Consider the following 18,992-nt stretch of genomic DNA (forward strand, 5'->3'; position numbering starts at 1 on the left):
AGCACGCGCGGAGGCGACCGGCTGGGGGGGGCGGCGCACTCCTGCCTGCCGGTCTCTCCTTCCTCCCCCTGCTGCTGCGAGCTCTCCCCCTGCTACCCTGGCCTGCCAGCCGGCCAGGCACTTCTCCGCCTCTTCAGGCGACCAGCCGGGCTGGGGGGGGCACACTCCTGCCTGCCTGCTGGCCCCTCCTCCCTCCTCCTGCTGCGAGCTCTCCTACTACCACCACCGCCTTCTCCTCCGCTGCCGTGGCCTGCTAGCCGGCCGGGCGGCAGGGAGTAGGGAGCGCGCACGGAGGTGACCGGCCGGGCTGGGGGGGCGGTGCACTCCTGTCTGCCTGCCGGCCCCTCCTCCCTCCTCCCCTTGTGGGCTCTCTCCGGAGAGCTCTCTGAGCCCCACCTACCTCACAGGCACTCTCTCACCCCCCCCCAGGCGGCCAGCTGGGAGGTCTCCAGGCCCACCGGGAGGTTGGCATCCGAGGGGGGCGCCACGAGGCGGCCTCGCCTAGGGCGCACAAACCCCTAGGGCCGACCCTGCATATACACGCCTGCATTCAGTGGACTCTCCCCTTTGAGGGGACATATGCTGTTTCCTGGTCCAAAGCCCAGTTCTCATGCCAGCCACTCCAAAGTAGGGTGCCCCCAGGACAATCACACAGGTGGACACTGGGACCAAGCTGTACCCCAAAACAATCTTTGGATCACTCCAAATGACACATCCCCACATTCCCGAGACTGTCCCCCTGGTCCAAACACTGGTTCTGGCACCACAATTCTATTTGGAGTGCCTCCAAGAGGTCTGTATTTCAAAGGAGATTTGAATAAGGACCTCATGCCCTCTAAACACCAAAATAAGGTTTGGACAGCCACACATTCTATTTTTATTTTATTTTTTTGCTTCAGATGATGTCTGGTGACCCGAAACGTATCACGTGAAAGTATTGCCAACCAGTGAGAAATGGTAGGAGTGCTCTGATCTGAGGTAAGCATCTTTGTTACTGGAATTATACATGATGAGTCTGAGGGTACTTTTGTACACAAAGCATAGTATAAAATTTGGTGTTTAATTGCTGGTGGTTTCTTTACAGAAAATCCAGTGGCACCAACTCACATAAATCTGTTCTCTAAAGATCCGACAGGTGGTTAAGCTGCGCTTCCATATACATGTGTAATTTGAAAGGTGATACAGAAATTACCTTTAGATATGAATGGCCTGTTTTATAAACAAAATGTTCTGCAGCATCTTGTTTCCCTTGTATGTTGATTCAGTTTTGGAAAGTGTTGCGGTCTGTTTGCCCATCAATATTCCCTTCACTAGAAGTCTGATTTTATATGTTTTAATGTGTTTTAAATTTTATTGTATTTATTGAACTGTTGTGACCCGCCCTGAGCCCGTTTACAGGATGGGCGGGATATAAATGAAAAAAATAAATAAATAAAAACCCAAGTCTAGCTTACATCCCAATTCGGCCATGGATCAAGTGGCAGGTTTTAACTGTTACAATTCAGCCTTGGTTTCCCCAATTAACATAGCAAGAATAGGCATCTACTTCAGAAGATTATTGAGAACACAGACAAGTACTGTGCACGTTTAAATATGTCAAAGGAGGTCTCTAGAGAGGCACCATATAAATAAATAACATTAAGTGGAGTAATTTTCTGTAGCTCCAATCCTCAAAGAGCAGCAGACCAGTTTGAGATACAAAGGCAAGCTGAATCTACTTGGCTGGTAATTCACCATACAAAACTCCCAGTGGAGAGTTGCCTTGGTGACAGCATGTAAACTAAACAGTCTGAATGTAGCTCTGGCCACCGGAAGGTTTTTATGGTAGAAAAGAAAAGGTTGAACCTATTCAAATACAGTGGACTCTGTACTCATGTCTAGAACAGTACTATGATTCTGCTTAAGTGCAGTAAATTTGGACAACTATAGCCTGTATGTGAATCTGGATTTCTTGACTGCTTGGACTGATGATGTTGGGAGAAGCAAATTCTTGGTAAGAGATAACCTCATTGGTATCCCATGTTGCTTGGATTTATGTATATAAGGCTCCATAGATTAATGAGGAATGTGCTTTTTTTAATATAGATGAGTTCATGTTGAGCTGAAAAATGAATAATCTTAAAACCCAAAGCTACAGCATCCATTTTGCCAACCTGGGCCTTTCCATACCTAGAGTTGCCAACTATAGGTTGGGAAATTCCTGGAAATTTGGGGATGGAGGGGAAGGTGGACTTTGGGGAGGGGAGGGACCTCAGCCGAGTATAATGCCATAGAGACCACCATACAGGCAGCCATTTTCTCCAGCGAAACTGATGTCTGTAGTCTGGAGATCAGTTGTAATTCCAGGAGATCTCCAGCCCCCATCTGGTGGTTGGCAACTTCATTTCAGACCATTTTTACAACCTTCGTTTGATTTACAGCAACTCTACCCCAAATGGTTAAAAAAATCCTCCCCCTGTCTTTCCTGATGTAACATTAAGGCTATGGTCGCACTGGGGGCTCGGTTCGATCTGGCAGTGCCTCTATTTGCAGCGGCTTAAATCATCACGGGAAGGGGTGACCAGACAGCAAACCCTGAAGCGGCGTTACTGCATGCCTGCCCCATGGTTGACTGTTCAGATTATTGCTGTGGGGCAACCATGGAGTGGTTGGTCAGGTTGCTTCTTTTTTTAAAAAAATTGTCTTTTGCGTATGTGCATAACCGCTTATTCGAAGCACCACTCCATTTTGACAGCTGCAGGAGCCTGCCTCCTCCTCTGGAAAAACTCAGTTTTTCAATTAACCCCTTCCCCACTCTGTCTGCTATAAAGCTGTAGGCAGAGGAACCAGCATGAACGGGAAGGGGTGACCAGACAGCAAACGCTGAAGCGGCGTTACTGCATGCCTGCCCCATGGTTGACTGTTCAGATTATTGCTGTGGGGCAACCATGGAGTGGTTGGTCAGGTTGCTTCTTTTTTTTAAAAAATTGTCTTTTGCGTATGTGCATAACCGCTTATTCGAAGCACCACTCCATTTTGACAGCTGCAGGAGCCTGCCTCCTCCTCTGGAAAAACTCAGTTTTTCAATTAACCCCTTCCCCACTCTGTCTGCTATAAAGCTGTAGGCAGAGGAACCAGCATGAAAAAAGACAAAAGGGGCTTCTCATCCTGCCCTTCCCCCCACCCCTTTGCCTCAGAGGACAGCTGTAAGCTTGCTGGTTTGCAGGAAGATGAGGTTATGTGCACATTGCTAACTGACTAAAAAAAACACGAGTGAAAACAGAACAGAGCGATCAGACTTCCCAACCGGATTGAGGTCGCACCAGGGCAGTTCAGACATCTGGAAATGTGGGGTGAAAGCACTGATATCTGTAAACACTGGATTTTCCACAGTGCCCAATTACTCCACTTCCAAAGCAGGGCAGAATGGGGTGGTGACGACTGGGGCATGGAAGGCAGATGTCGCTGTCTGATTGTGCTCTTTAAATCTGCAAAGGTACCACCACAATATTGGCACAAACTGCTCATGTGACCACAGCCTAAGTCTTAAAGGCCACGATAAATAGGTACAATAAGACCCGCTTTTCACATGCAGAAGAAGTGATGGCAGCTACAGAGCTTGCAGTTTCCAGTGCTTCTGTGCATTTAAAGAACCCTTGGCAATAGATAACTGTCACAGTAGAGAGAAAATTTCTATCTCCTATTTTTGTCTGCTCTGCTAATTTTCTTAGTTACAGGGAGGTTGTTTGTTTTTAAACCTAGGATAGCATTCCACTATTTTGTTACACTTTGCCTGCAGTTCTTTCTCCCACCTCACCATTTGTGCCACTTCATTCTCCTGCATGTGTAAACCAGGCCTTACAGTGCTTGGATTTAACCAATTTGTTCTGCAGTTATGGTGGCAGAAACTTTGTACAGTTAAGAGGATGCCTTGTTAATAGGAGGTGGTGCCTACCAAAGGTGTGTTGGACCTAAATAATTCAGGGCTTCACAGGCTACCAGCAACCTCTTGAATTGTGCCCAAAAAAACTAACCCTAAGCCAATTGTAATAGTCTCTGTTAGCCAGTGAGCAGCTGTATTCTGCATCAGTTTCAAGGGCAACCCCATATACATCACACCATACAATCCAATCTCAGTGACAAAGAGATGAATGGCAGTTATTTTGCATCCTTGTCTGAGAAAAACAAGTAATTATCTGAACTTTAGAAGAGCCATGCTGGATCAGACCAAAAGTCCATCTAATCCAGCATTCTGTTGGCACAGTGGCCAACCAGCTACCTCTAGGAAGCCCATAGGCAGGATGGCTGCAACAGGAGTATCGTATCGTCTGTGCTCCCCAGCAGCTGATATAAGGAGGCATACTGCCTGTGGTACTGAATAGATATCCATCATGGCTATTGATAGTCCAGTCCTCCATGAATTTGTCCACTTACTTTTAAAGCCCTCCAGGCTGGCAGCCATGACCACAACCCATGGCAGCAAGTTTCACAAAGTAACTGTATCCTGTGTGAAGGGGAAAAAAAATCCTTTTGTCTGTCCTGAATCTCCCACACTTCAGCTTCAGTGGATGACTCTGGGTTCTAGCATTATCGGTAAGGGAGAAAAGTATCTCCCTGCCCACTCTCCATGCCATGCATAATTTTATGAACTTCTACCATGTCCCCTGCCAACAAAAGTCCGCATGGTCAAAGCAATGGTATTCCCAGTAGTAATGTATGGCTGTGAAAGCTGGACTATAAGGAAGGCCGAGCGCCGAAGAATAGATCCTTTTGAACTATGGTGCTGGAGAAGACTCTTGAGAGTCCCTTGGACTGCAAGGAGATCAATCCTAAAAGAAATCAACCCTGACTGTTCCCTGGAAGCTCAAATACTTTGGCCACCAAATGAGAAGGGAGCACTCACTGGAGAAAACCCTGATGCTGGGAAAGATTGAAGGTCAAAGAAGACAGGGACGGCAAAGGATGAGATGGTTAGACAGTGTCATCGATGCAATGAACATGAAATTGAGCAAGCTTCAGAGGACAGTGGAAGACAGGAAGGCCTGGCGTTCATGGGATCGTGAAGAGTCGGACTCAACTGTGTGACTGAACAACAAAACCATGTCCCCCTTACTTTTTTTTCTAGGCTAAACAGCCATAAGCATTTTAATCAATCATACAGCAGCTGGTCTAGCCCCCTGATTATTTGCTCTTTTCTACATCTTTTCACACTCTACAATATTCTTTTTTAGGTATGGTGACCAGAACTGTACACAATATTCCAAGTGAGGTCTCACTATAGATTTGTATAAGGGCAATATGATAGTGGCAGTTTTATTCTCTGTTCCTGTTCTAATTATGGCCAGCATGGAATTTACCTTTTTCACAGCAGCAGCACACTGGATCAACATTTTCACTGAGCTACCCACTACCACCCCAAGATCCCTTTCTTAGTCCGTTGCTGCCAGCTTAGATCCAATCAGTGTATATGTGAAGCTGGGATTATTTGCCCCAATATGCATCACTTTACACATGCTCACATTGAATCTCATTTGTCAGTTTAATGCTCATTCCCCTGTTTGAAGAGATCCTTTTAGAGCTCTTTGCAACCCATTTGGTCTTAACCTAAATAATTTGGTGCCATCTGCAAACTTGGCCACTCTAACTCTAGGGTTGCCAAGTCCCACCTTTAGCCACAGTGGGGGACTCCTGGCTTGCTCTGGGGGGGCGCACGCGCAAAGCGTGCGCGCACCGCGAGCACATCACCCAGAAGTGACGTGGCCGCGTTGGGTGCGCCGGGGGCGGGGCTGCACCCATCCAAGGGAAAAACATAGAGTTTTCCCTCGGATGACCGCAGCCCCGCCCCCGGCATGCCCGGCGTGGCTGCGTCACTTCCGGGTGACGTGCTGACGCCGGGCACGTCCCGTGCTTTGGAGGTGGGGTTCCCCCCGGGGCCCGATCCGCCGGCAGCGGGGAATGGGCCTCTGGGGCGGGGATTTCCCCGTCCCCCGGGGGGACTTGGCAAGCCTAGTTATATTATTTATTTTGTGTTTTAATGTGGTTTTAATTGTATTATATTTTATACTGTCGGAACCCACCCTGAGCCCATTAAGGGGAGGGCAGGATAGAAATCCAAATAAATAAATAGATAAATAAATAATATGTTCTGTTGATCTGATACACTCCCACTCACTTCTTCTCTTCAATACATATCTTGGAGGGACCCCATTGCTCACATCCTTCCACTGCAAGAACTGATCATTTATTCCTATGGGTGCAGCTAGTGTACTATGTCAGGGTTTTTGTTCCAGCAGTGGCATGAAAACATTTAAGCTCCCTCTCCAGAAAATAATTCTAGAACAGTAATCGCATTAGTGTATTACAACAAAAATAAACAAGGGTCTTATGGCACCTTAAAAACGAACAAGTTTTTATGCTAGCAAACTTTTGAAAAATGTTTTGTTGGCTTCCTCATTTTAAATGTCTGTGACTTCTCTCTGTTGTATAAATATATTGTTTTTATTTTATCTGTGGTATTGAATAGTGCTGTGAACCATCTAGGGGCCTTGGCACAAGGAGATGAGAGGGGAACAAATATTTCATTATTAAATAAAATACACCTTAGCTACTATCATAAAATAGGCTCCCAGGGGTATCAAAACATTCAGAAAGATCCCAAGACTACAAATGAGAGAGTTAAACCCCATATAGCATTGTTATTTAATTGTGTAATTCAATGTTATTGCACTGTTGCTTATCTGTATTATATTGTCTTTGTTGCACTGTTTTTAACCGTGTTATTTGCTTTCAGTCTATATGAAAGGGCGGACTCCAAACAAAGCAAGCAAAACAAATAAACAAGATCCAAGTCCCAGTGTTGGCATTGTAGGACCTGACGTTTTACCAGCAGCTGTGACTGCCATCCTCAGAGGTATAACACAGAAAGATGGAGTACTCTCTGTGTCAAGGTGAGAAGGAAAATGGTAGGCAGGTAATTTATATCTACTCAGGAAGGTGGGGGTGGGGCTGAGTCATTATCTTGTAGGAGTTTCCCAGGCTGTGACATGCTAATGGAGGAGCTTTCCTGAGGAGGTTCTTTTGCATATGGATTGGTTGTTGAAATTCTCATCTTCTCTCTAGTGCTGTTGTAAGATGTAGAGAATTTTGTGTTTTTCAGGATAGGAAACCATGCCCTATTTATTTTTAAACTCTCTTCTTTCCAGTTGAAATTGTTTATGTTTATGAATTTCAATGGTTTCCCTGTGTAATCCATGGTAATTGGATGTGTTGTCCAGCATTTCAGTGTCTTGGAATAAGATCCTGTGTCCTGTTTGAGTTCGGCTGTGTTCAGCCACTGCTGATTTTTCAGGTTGGCCAAGTCTGCAGTGTCTTTCATGTTCTTTTATTCTGACCCTGGATTTAGGAAGTGAATTCCCGTTGTGGCTTAAAAAGACGCAGAAAGGTCCCTTTTAGAACTACAGTATTTTAAAAGTGCTGTCTCTTAAAGAGAAAATGTCGATTAAAAGTATGAATAAGGTTGTCTGTGGCAGACAAAATCAAGGATATTTCATTGCTGTGCTAACTGACAAAGATACCTGACCATGCTTGTATTCTGAATCACTGGAGAATGAAGTCCGTCTGGACATTCAAGGGTGATTTTTTTTGCCAACCTAACTTTGTATGTTTTTGTTAAGGGTAAAACATATTGTAGCAGAATGAAAGCAACTGAAAAGCTGAGGTAAGTGCTTTTTTTCATTCAAATGAAGAGTAGATAGGAAATGTGTCCACATACACCAGTGCTAGACCTAAGTGATAGCAAACAATGGCAAAGTTCTGAGGAAATGCGAAATTAATTCTATAAGTCTAAAGAGGTATTACAGTTGTTTCTCTCAAACAGCACCTGCCGCCTCCCCGTACCACATCACAAACTGGTTTCCAATGAGAATTTACCCGTTTCTGATAGGATTTAGGGGATAAATTGTTCAAAGAGTGTAATAATTTTCCCTGAAGGTACAAGTCCCCCGTATGATAATAGACGTGTTATGAAGTCTATTGGCAGACATATTCCCATGTTTGAAACTTTGTTCTCAGACATGTAGAGGCCCAATTCAGATCGGCACCATGAGAAGAAGGTACTTAAGTCTTCCTTCTTCTCAGGGTTTTTCTGAGAAGTCAGTATTTGCCCCACTGGGGATACCTACATGTACTGATGACCTACATGTAAGTTTCCCCAATAGCAGCTCTCTGTGGCCATTTCACATCAGGAAAATGGTGCAGTGCCTGACCCCCCTCTCCCTTGTATCATAGTCCCAATGTGATCAAACCTCCACACACCTGAGAACTCCCATCTGTTGACATAACCCAGAACAAACAGAAGGGCTTTAGTGTGTGAGCACCAAAGTTAGTCCTTTGGAAGCCAGTCAGAATCCCCCCCACACATACCTTTTTTTAAATTAAAAGGTAGTAAGCATTTCTAGGGAGCTGCGGTGGCTCAAGTGGTTAAGATGCTGAACTGCAGGCTGTGGTTAATGTCAGTAGTTCAGCAGTTCAAGACCCGAGTTGCCGCATGACGGAGTGAGCGCCCGTCTCTAGTTCCAGCTCCTGCCAACCTAGCAGTTCGAAAGCAAGAAATTGCAAGTAGATAAACAGGTACCACTTCGGTGGGAAGGTAACAGCATTCCGTGCACCTTGGTGTTTAGTCATGCCGGCCACATGACCACGGAAACGTCTTCGGACAGCGCTGGCTCTTCGGCTTTGAAACGGAGATGAGCACCGCAATCCTAGAGTTGGATTCGACTGGCTTTCGAGCAAGGGAACCTTTACCTTTACCTTAGCATTTCTACATATAGAGTGATGTGTGCTTCCAGTTCTAACTAGATTAGTCTCTGCTTCAGTGGTTGAAACTGAAATTAACACTCATTTGATCAAGAAGTATCCATGCTTAAAACTCACTTGTTTTCTTCAAGTGCAAATAATTATGATTACTAGTTATTTTATGGAACTTCCTGCTAATTTTTCATCAGTTACATTTTATCTTATCAGAATGATGTTACTTCCTCCTCTTGAAGACAAGCTTAAGAAAAAGTCCAATAGTAATAGTTCAGGTATTCTGAACTCTTGTTCTACTGCTACAAAGCATATTTGACCCCCAGTCTGTTAATCTCCAAACGAGGAGCCCTATGCAGTAAGACAATCAGACTCCCATTAGTATACTTGATAGCTTTCTTCTAACCAGAGATACATATTCCTTCATCCTGGATAACTATTGCATATCCTTTGGATACTTCAAAGCCCAAGAAACTAGAGTACAGTTACAAAGCAATAATATAAAAACAGCAGATATAAAAAATGAAAGAGCCAGCAGAAAACATATCACATAATGGTAACCTCTGAGAATGTTAGTGTTGTAAACCAAAATTGTGGTTTTGATCATTCTCATGTGTATGCCTGACCAACTGACATGGTACACTGAGGGGAAAGCTATGAGTGAAAAATAAAAACTGGGGGAAAAGGTTTAGGATCAGGAATGCAAAAGGAATGCCCCTAAAATACATCCAAACAGAAAAAGAATCCTCAGAAGTGAAACTAGAGCACAATATCAATGTAAAAATATTTCTACTCTTGAATTTAGGAATGCAGATTTAGATGCAAGCTGGTCAAACCAAAGCACTGAGCTTTCTTTAGTGAACACCACTCCTGATACTATAATGGATTTGGAACAATCAGAAAGCAGCATTCGTACAACTGTAGACTTGAAGGTGGTGGGAAATGTTAGTGTCCCTGAAGCTGAAAGCAACACCGGTGAAATGGCTCCGATCATTCATACTACAGTATTAGATTATGGACCACCTCAGATTCCCCAAGCTTCTAGATACTGTGCACCAAGAAAGAACAGCCCCCCTCACGTGCCATCTAATCTGGGCCACGGCTTTAATATATTTGCTCACAAAGAGAGTGATGGATATGAAGCCAAGAGCAGAAGAACCCAATCTGTTTTAAAAGCTAAAATATGTACCAAAATGCCTCAAGACTTCAGAAGTTTCAGAAGAGACAACCTCAGCAGGCAAAATGCCATTTTAATCAAAGCAGTCAGAAACCCCCAAGTGCTTCCCTGTATTTCCAAAAGCTTTGTTGGCTTAGAAAAAAACATCACTCCTCCATCTGTTAGACAAGCACAGTCTACCATGGACTTCATGGATCTAAAATACAGTGACATGTTTAAGGAAATACACTCCAGTGATAAAGGCCCTGGTATTTATGAAATGTTTGGGACTCCAGTATACTCTCGTGAGCCGACAGGACATGAGAACTGGTGTTGCAGGAATGTGCATTCTGCTCCAGCTAGGAGACTCAGCATTAAAAAGCATAAATCTAATCATCTCAGCAAGAAAATCAGCAGAGCAAGAAATACCCAGAGGAAAACACATCCCAAACCACACACAAATCCTCGTGGCATTAAATGGAAGCATAAGGATTTGATGTCAAGAGAGGCCTTTGAGTTGGGGGATAGTAGCCAAGAACAGAGTGAAGGCATAATCGCTTCTAACTCAGATGGGCAAACAAACATTTCAAGGAATTCTTCACCATTTTATGACAGTGATGCTCAGCAGCTTCCAGTTTCCACAAAGTTCACACAATCTGCTAAACCAGATGAAGTCATTCCTAATACATGCTTAGCAGCTGTCGAAGACGTCTCACTAGAACACTCTCCAGGTGTTGGCGATAACGGTATTCATGAAGTATTTGTCACCAGCATCCGGGAATTACTTTGGCCACAAGTTAAAGATCATGCAAAGTATGCTCCTTTTTTAAGCAGTGCAAGAGAAACAAATGAAAACACAAGTCTAAATAACAGCAAATTCGTAAATCACGGGAGAACTGAAGCCCTCGGTTGCCTTGTGGACCAGGAAGCGATTCAGGATTTGTGTAGTGGTGATAATCAAGCCTCTACATTTTCTTCGCCGGAGAGAGTAGTAAGCTCACCTGAACAAAATCTCCAGCAGGGAAATGTTAACTTAACAGATGCATCAACGAAGTGGATTTACCATTCTACAAGCCCATTTCCCCAGACATATCAAAATATCCTGAGCTGTACAAACAATGAACAAATAACGGAGGACTTATTTTGTTGCTTAGCGGCTGAATTGCTCTCTCTTGATGGTGCAGATGCCAGTGGTTCTAGAGTAGTTATGAAGAATGAAAATGGTGAAGCACAAAAGGGACGCACTGGGAATAAAGAAGACACTGCAACAAATGATGTAAATAGTAAGGTGAGCATTCATTAATCCTTCATTCATTAATTCAGGATGGTTCAGGGTGTGTTAGACTTGAGTCTCTCTGGGTCCTGTCTCAAGCATAAACTTACTTTGGGCAGCTCACCTTGTCACAGGCTCAGGTGCTCATTTGCTGTTTGTTTTTATTCTTTATTACTGAGAAAAACACAAAATATTGCAGAAAATACACAACAATCATGTGAATCTTAATTAAAAGTTCCATGTACGTCATGTCAACTCATAACAACTCAACCACATGGTTAAATAATGTCCTAGAACACTATCCAGAAATTAATAAAACCTATTTCTGTTTGTTATAGTATATTTTTATTGTATTCCACATCACCTGTTCATAACACAAATATCATACAGTTTTGGAATGGTATACAAACTATTCCTTCCATATTTACTCTACAGCACTGCCAGTATCTACTTAATATAAAGTAAGTGCCTACTTAATATAAATAAAATTATTTTCTTATTCACTGCCGGTGATTGCTTGTTAAACAATTACTGTCATCCCCTCAAACTCCTATACAATACATAATTTAATAAACAAGAAACAAACAAATAACAAAACCTATTAAGAAACATGTCTGTATATAACCAGAGTTCTCAACTAGACATTAAGTCTTTCAATACCATTTTGAAATTGGTGTTGAGAGCTTTCTTCTAAAGGAAGCAGTGATCACTTTAGAAGCAGATAAACTGATAGGAAAACAAAAGGAGGGAATAATGGACAGTCTTGCTGCTTCCCTCTATAATGAAAAGTGTTCTGAAACATCACTTGTGAAGCTTGCAAGTGGTATATTAATCCTTCCCTGAAATGTCCTCCAAGATTAAAAAGTTAGCCTAGGTGGCTAATCAGTATGGCTGTCCAACATAGTCAAAAGCATTTTCTGCATTCATAACATGATTGCATAATATTGCTTTGAATTATTGTTAGGGATTACTAGGAAAGGGATTGAGAATAAAATGGTGATATTGTAATGCTCTTGCATGTATCTAATGGTATGGTCTCATCTGAAATACTGTGTACAGTTCTGGTCACTGTATTTCCAAAAGGACATTGCAAAGCTGGAAAAAGTACAGAGGGCGGCAACCAAGATGATCAGGGATTTGGAGCACCTCTCCTATAAGGAAAGGCTGAAGATTAGTTGCTATAGATTTTCCGGGTTGTGTGGCCGTGGTCTTGGCATTGTAGAACCTGATGTTTCGCCAGTAACTATGACTGGCATCCTCAGAGGTATAACACAGAAAGATGGAGTACTCTCTGTGTCAAGGTGAGACGAAAATGGTAGGCAGGTAATTTATATCTACTCCAGAAGGTGGGGTAGATATAAATTACCTGCCTACCATTTTCGTCTCACCTTGACACAGAGAGTACTCCATCTTTCTGTGTTATACCTCTGAGGATGCCAGTCACAGTTACTGGCGAAACATCAGGTTCTACAATGCCAAGACCACGGCCACACAACCCGGAAAATCTACAGCAACTAATGAACTCTGGCCGTGAAAGCCTTCGACAACATAAAGGCTGAAGAGTCTGTGACTTTTCAGTTTAGAAAAGAGACCACTAAGTGGGGACATAATAGAGATTATCCACGGGGTGGAGAGAGTTGACAAAGAGACATTTTTCCCCTCTCTCAAAATACTAGAATTTGAGGGCATCCAATGAAACTCATGAGCAGTAGGTTCAGAACACACAAAAGGAAATATTACTTTACACAGAGAGTGATTGAAATGTGGAATTCACTGCCAGAGGATGTAGTCATAGCAACAGGAATAAACAGCTTTCAAAGGGATTAGACAGATTCATGGAGAATAAGTCTATCAATGGCTACTAGCCATGATGACAGAGAGGAACCTCCACATTCAAAGGCACTAATCCTCTGAATCCCAGAGCCAGAAGGCAACATCAGGGGAAGGCCTTGGCCTCTATGCCCTGTTGTTGGCCGTCCAGAAGAACTGGTTGGCCACTGTGTGAGACAGGATGCTGGGCTAGATGGACCCTTGGCCTGATTCAGCAGGGCTCTTTTTATGTCCTTTTGATCATGCATATGCTTGATTGATAATTCAAATCAGGATTGTTTATAATGCATTTTACTTGGTTCTGTTCTTTATGAAGCAAGTTTAGTCTGATTTAACCTATATGTTAATTTTATTCAGTTTATTTGCAATCACTGTGGTCCAAATCCTTAATTCTTGATTAAATAATGAAATTGGTCTAAATGACTCAACCCTTGACAAATCTTTACCAGTTGTAGGAATAACGTTAGTGTTGGGTTTATCCCATGATTTAGGGAGTGTCTTCAAGTGGAACATCTCATAACAGTTAGCACCAATGGATTTATTATTAAATTCTTCCCAATCAACACTATTGTGTACATAATTCTATGCAAACTTTATATTGTATGTTCTCCATAATGTATACGTTTATCAAGGCAAGTCACAAAGGATTTTAGTTTTGTGTTATTTCACACTCAATCTATATTGTGTGCTTCTACCATCCCTTACAGAATTGCTGTCCAACTGTCCTGGAGTCCAACAGGGAAAACAGATTCTTCAGTGAAGTAATATTTTCAGAAAACAGCTTAACTAATGAAGATTCTGTCATGTGGACCAAAGGTGAAATCCTTGGAAAAGGCGCCTGTGGCACAGTAAGTTGCAGAGGGAGTACCTATTTGATTATCTATATTCCCATCTCCACAACTGCTTTCACAATATCCCTATTTCCTGCATTTCTCAGAACATTTTGGTATGTAGCAAGACACCTTGATTCAGAACACCATTTCCCAGTCTCTTAAAAGCAGGTATAAAGTTTCCATCATCCCTCATCCCTGTGGCTGACAGTGAAGGGGAACCCGAATGAGGTCTTAAATTTCTTGCTACAATGTAAATACTCATTTATGGCTGCAGTAACTAAAATACTTATCACTTAAGGAATGCATCTGCTTCCTCCCATTAATGGTGAATTATATCCTTTGGCTTTCATGCAAAAACAAGGAATTAAAGTAGTTGTAACTGGAGGCTCATTTTAATATTGCAGCTAACCAGCCTGGGAAGTCATGTTTTTACATACCTGAGCTATGTGCATGATTGCAGCCTCTTTACTTGTCCCCTTAGAAAACAATAGGGTCTGGGATTAGAAAAGAAGAGCAAGTTTTGGCACCATTTCCAATCATGTTTCCAAATTTAGCTCTGCATTTTTACCAGTGAAAGAGATAATGGACAAAAACTACGAGGGGTTCCATTTGGGTAGGCAGGAGACTATATGTACATATTAGCAAAGTATACAGAGATGTATTGCTCTTTCCCAGATCCCAAGGATGCTGCACAACCAATTTGTGTACAAACCCCGCATGACTATAGCCATTTTCAGGCATTACTGCTCTTGTGCTCCTATCCCACATGCAACCATCTCAGTATGTGCAGTTGCCATGTGTCTGATGAAAAGGGAAATGTGTATTCTGTAGCTTCAGTATGTGCTGCTTGAAAATCAATTTTTCAGGAGTATGCATTCACATGAACCAAAGCTGCAGAATATGCATATTGCCCTTTCCAGAAAATGGCAATCACAAGTGGCTCCCCACCACCACCACCACACAAACTGACATTTAAATATAGCTTAAAAGCTACATGCCCCTCCTATATCAGACAAAATTCTATTACAGGCATACATTAAGCTGGATATTAAGCATTCTATAGTATTAATATCAGTAATATTTAAAAAGTGAGTTCCATTTCAAACAGGAAGTTATGATTTGATTTATAGGTGTACTGTGGACTTACAAGCCAAGGGCAATTAATAGCAGTGAAACAAGTAGCACTGGGCACCTGTGATCAAGTTGAGACTGAAAAAGAATACCAGAAATTGCAAGAAGAAGTTGAGATTTTGAAAACCCTCAAACACATCAACATTGTGGGGTACCTGGGGACATGTTTAAAAGATAACGTTGTGAGCATCTTCATGGAATTTGTTCCTGGGGGCTCCATTTCAAGTATTATTCACCGTTTTGGGCCATTGCCTGAAATAGTCTTTTGTAAATATACAAGACAAATTCTGCATGGAGTTGCATACCTGCATGAAAACCATGTGGTGCACAGGGATATTAAAGGCAACAATATCATGCTTATGCCAAATGGTGTGATCAAGCTCATAGACTTTGGAGGCGCAAAACGTTTGGCATGTGTAAGTCTGACTGACGCACACAGTGAACCACTCAAGTCTGTCCATGGCACTCCTTACTGGATGGCACCGGAAGTAATAAACGAAACTGGCTATGGAAGAAAATCAGATATCTGGAGCATTGGCTGCACTGTATTTGAGATGGCCACAGGAAAACCACCACTGGCATCCATGGATAGAATAGCAGCCATGTTTTATATTGGGGCCCATAGAGGACTGATGCCTTCAGTACCCAGTCATTGCTCAAGAAAAGCAGCTGATTTTGTCCATGTGTGCTTAACTAGGTAAGTGTGTTTAAGACTGAGACATAACTTTAAGTATAATAAATTCTATGGGTTGTATCCAATCAGCTTCTCAGCTGGTGAAAAAGGGAGGAAGGACTCTCCTTTGACCACCAAAAAAGGTTATGGTGGGATTCACGGGACCTGCATGGACAAAAGCCACGTGGGACATCAGCTTAAATAAGGAGGGGAATTGGACAAAGCTTGAGCGAAAAAGCTGGTGGCCCAATAACTTTTACAATTTTTTTGTCTAAACTGAAGATCATGATGAAAAATTTGAATAATACAGTGTAAGTTATATAATTTTTAAAGTGACATCTTAAAGGTGACACTTGTCTAATCATCAGGGCATCAGTTAAATAAAACATACGGCATACCTGGATATAAATTTATGACACTTTCATCGTTCTATTAGCAAAAGAAGCAAATTTGTCACTAAGTAGTATATTACTAATAGTAAAACAAAACACCGTAATATTTTTTCATAATAAAATGGACCTCTCTCGATTTGGGACTTTCCCCCACCCCTGTTATTCAGGCTAATTTTTATGCAACCAAGGTCAGATTGATGTTTTGTCTATGGGAGCGATTGACTCAAAATGTCCCCATAGGTAGTTTATCTGCATTCATTAAGAAGAAGAGGAGATTGGATTTATACCTAGCTCTTCACTACCCAGAGTCTCAGAGCGGCTTACAGTCTCCTTCCCCTCCCCACAACAGACACCCTGTGAGGTAGCAGGTGGGGCTGAGAGAGCTCTGGCAGAAGCTGCTCTTTTTCAAGAACAGCTCTTATCAGAACTATGTCTTGCCCAAGGTCATCCAGCCAGGTGCAAGTGGAGGAGTGGGGAATCAAACCCGGTTCTCCCAGATTAGAGTCCGCGCACTCAACCACTACACCAAACTGGCTACTTGTTTTGGGACTGGAGAGGAATAACTGTTCTGACAGAATTAAGTGTAGGAGGATGAAAACAGTCTAGAGGACTGCTAAAGTCCATACTATTGCTGTGGTGAACTATTATTTTGGCAGACCTGAGGCAGGAGTCTGGTTTCACTGAGCTCTAGTTATGTAGCTGTAAACACAGTCATTAAAAAGAAACCCTGATTGTTCACTGGTCTCTTACCCAAAGGAAGCTGAACTTAATTTACCTTTGGACTTCTACTACTTGGGGAAAGTGGAGAAGGCTTAATAATGATCCAGATTCTCCTTTTTTTAAAAAAGGTAACTCTAGTTGGGAAAGAGAATCATTTGCTAAACACTGCCTTTTAGCCAGACCATGGCCTTGTTATTTCAGCACAGTTAACTAGCTTATAAATTGTAAATGTTATCAGGTATGCAAATGCATCATTCAGATTCTGAATGTTGTGACTGATGTTTTAAAGCACAAGGCTGACATAGTTATAACTGGACATTGTAGAATTATTCAGTTTGATTGCTACTTGATTGGCACTGCACTCAGTGATGAAATGTTATGATGAAGAGATCTCCAAAAAAAATGTTTTAAAATAAATTTAAGAATTAATTATCTTATGGGCATCAAAAAGAAAGCTTTTCAAAGATCTGTTGCACAGAAATATTCAATGGGACCATGATAAGTATGCATTTTAAGGTTATATCACATTGTATGCATAAGCTGTAATAAAGTATAGTGGTGAGTTGAAGTGTTACAAACTCGATAGGGAAAAAATATTGTGTGATTTATCGATCATCCAACCACATATGTATCAAATGCTGAGTTTTCCGTGTTCTCAAAAGCTTCGTCTGGCACCTGGAAAGATCTTTCTGGCAGCCCAGGAGCGGGCACAAATGGCGGTGGCAGCAAGCCCCGCCTCCAGCTCCCAGCAGGCTTGCAGAGGAAGCAAAAAGAGGTTTAAAGTTTAAACTCCTTCTCTCTAGAGTCGGGCCACTGCCATTGTATTCTATGGCCACATAGAATACAATGTAAAGATTGCGCCGCTGCTGTGGTGCAACTCCAGAGAGAAGGGGTTTAAACTTTAACCCCCTTCTCTCTTCACTCCCCCCCACCCTGCCTTGGCAGGCTGGCTGGGGAAGCAAAAAAGGGGGGGGGAGGCATCTTCAAAAGCCTCCCCTTCCCTTCTCCAGCTGGCCTGCCAAGGCGGGCTGGGGGGGAAGCGAAGAGAGAAGGGGTTTAAAGTTTAAACCCCTTCTCTCTGGAGTCGCACCGCAGTACAATCTTTCCATTGTATTCTATGGGGCCACAGAATTGAGCCTTCTCTGAAGAGATACTTTGCTATTAGCCTATTATTCATGTCAAAGTAAATATGTATTATATAGACAATTACATAGCAATACAGGCAAAACCTGTAACACTAAGCAGCCCTGAGTTCATTTACCATCTAGCTTGTTAAATCACTTGCCCACAAATCTTCTCTAACATATTTCTTCTTCTTGGTTTTAATTATACTCAACACAGGGACCAGCATGAGAGGCCTACTGCCCTACAGCTGCTACAGCATCCGTTTGTTACAGGAAACCCATGAAATTTGCAAAGCTTCATATCAAACTGATGTCGAGATTTTCTGTTCATCAAAGGTTAAATGACTTTAATCAAACCAACATTTCCTCTCAGCTTCAGAATAAGTTGGACAAAACTATGATAAATATCAACACTGCAGAACTAGATATAATTCAATTCTTTGTTATTAATTCTTATCATGATGAGATGTATATATCCCTTGCAGATCCTAGCCCGCTTTTATCTTCTCCATTCCCACTGATGCAGCAGCAACTATAGCAACCCCAAATATGGGAACCAGTTGTTTTGGCAATATGTACCAATGGGAGCTATAGTCCACTTGAAAATCCTCAGAAACTGTGTTACAGGGAAGTCATCATGCACTAAGGCAAAAGTAGTTATCTCAGTTTGATTTTTTATATTAAAAATCCATTGAAGTATGATAACCTTGATCTACTGAATATGAATGATCATTTTGGAAATCTTTACCAATTAGTACTTTCAACACTGCAGTCATAAGATGGAAGAGAACAATTTGGTTTGAAGTTTTTGATTTTTTTTTCTTTCTATAAGCTTGGCAGTGGAAAGTGCTGTCAAGTCACAGCTGATTTATGGTGACCCCATAGGGTTTTCAAGGCTAGAGACATTCAGAGGTAAAGCCTTTGTCTGCCTCCACGTGATGACCCTGGTACTCCTTAAAGGTCTCCCATCCAAATACTAGCTGGGGGCAGAGGTGGGGCGTTGACCAATAATAGAGGACACCTAGAATCGGAGCTCCCACACCAGACCTCCAAAACAACTGCTAATTAAGCGGAAA

General features: G+C 42.4%; 1 protein-coding gene across 1 annotated transcript; it reads left to right on the top strand.

The window, feature by feature from the left end:
• Nucleotides 1-9,967: 9,967 nt before the first annotated feature.
• Nucleotides 9,968-18,200, top strand: MAP3K19 (mitogen-activated protein kinase kinase kinase 19). The gene is given in 5 exon segments (XM_015425780.1): nucleotides 9,968-10,056; nucleotides 10,058-11,228; nucleotides 13,751-13,891; nucleotides 15,007-15,704; nucleotides 18,134-18,200. Coding segments are annotated over 5 exon segments (2,166 nt in total).
• Nucleotides 18,201-18,992: the final 792 nt, after the last annotated feature.

Source organism: Gekko japonicus, unplaced genomic scaffold, assembly GCF_001447785.1.
Source record: "Gekko japonicus isolate JY-2015 unplaced genomic scaffold, Gekko_japonicus_V1.1 scaffold1924, whole genome shotgun sequence".
Classification (NCBI taxonomy): domain Eukaryota; kingdom Metazoa; phylum Chordata; class Lepidosauria; order Squamata; family Gekkonidae; genus Gekko; species Gekko japonicus.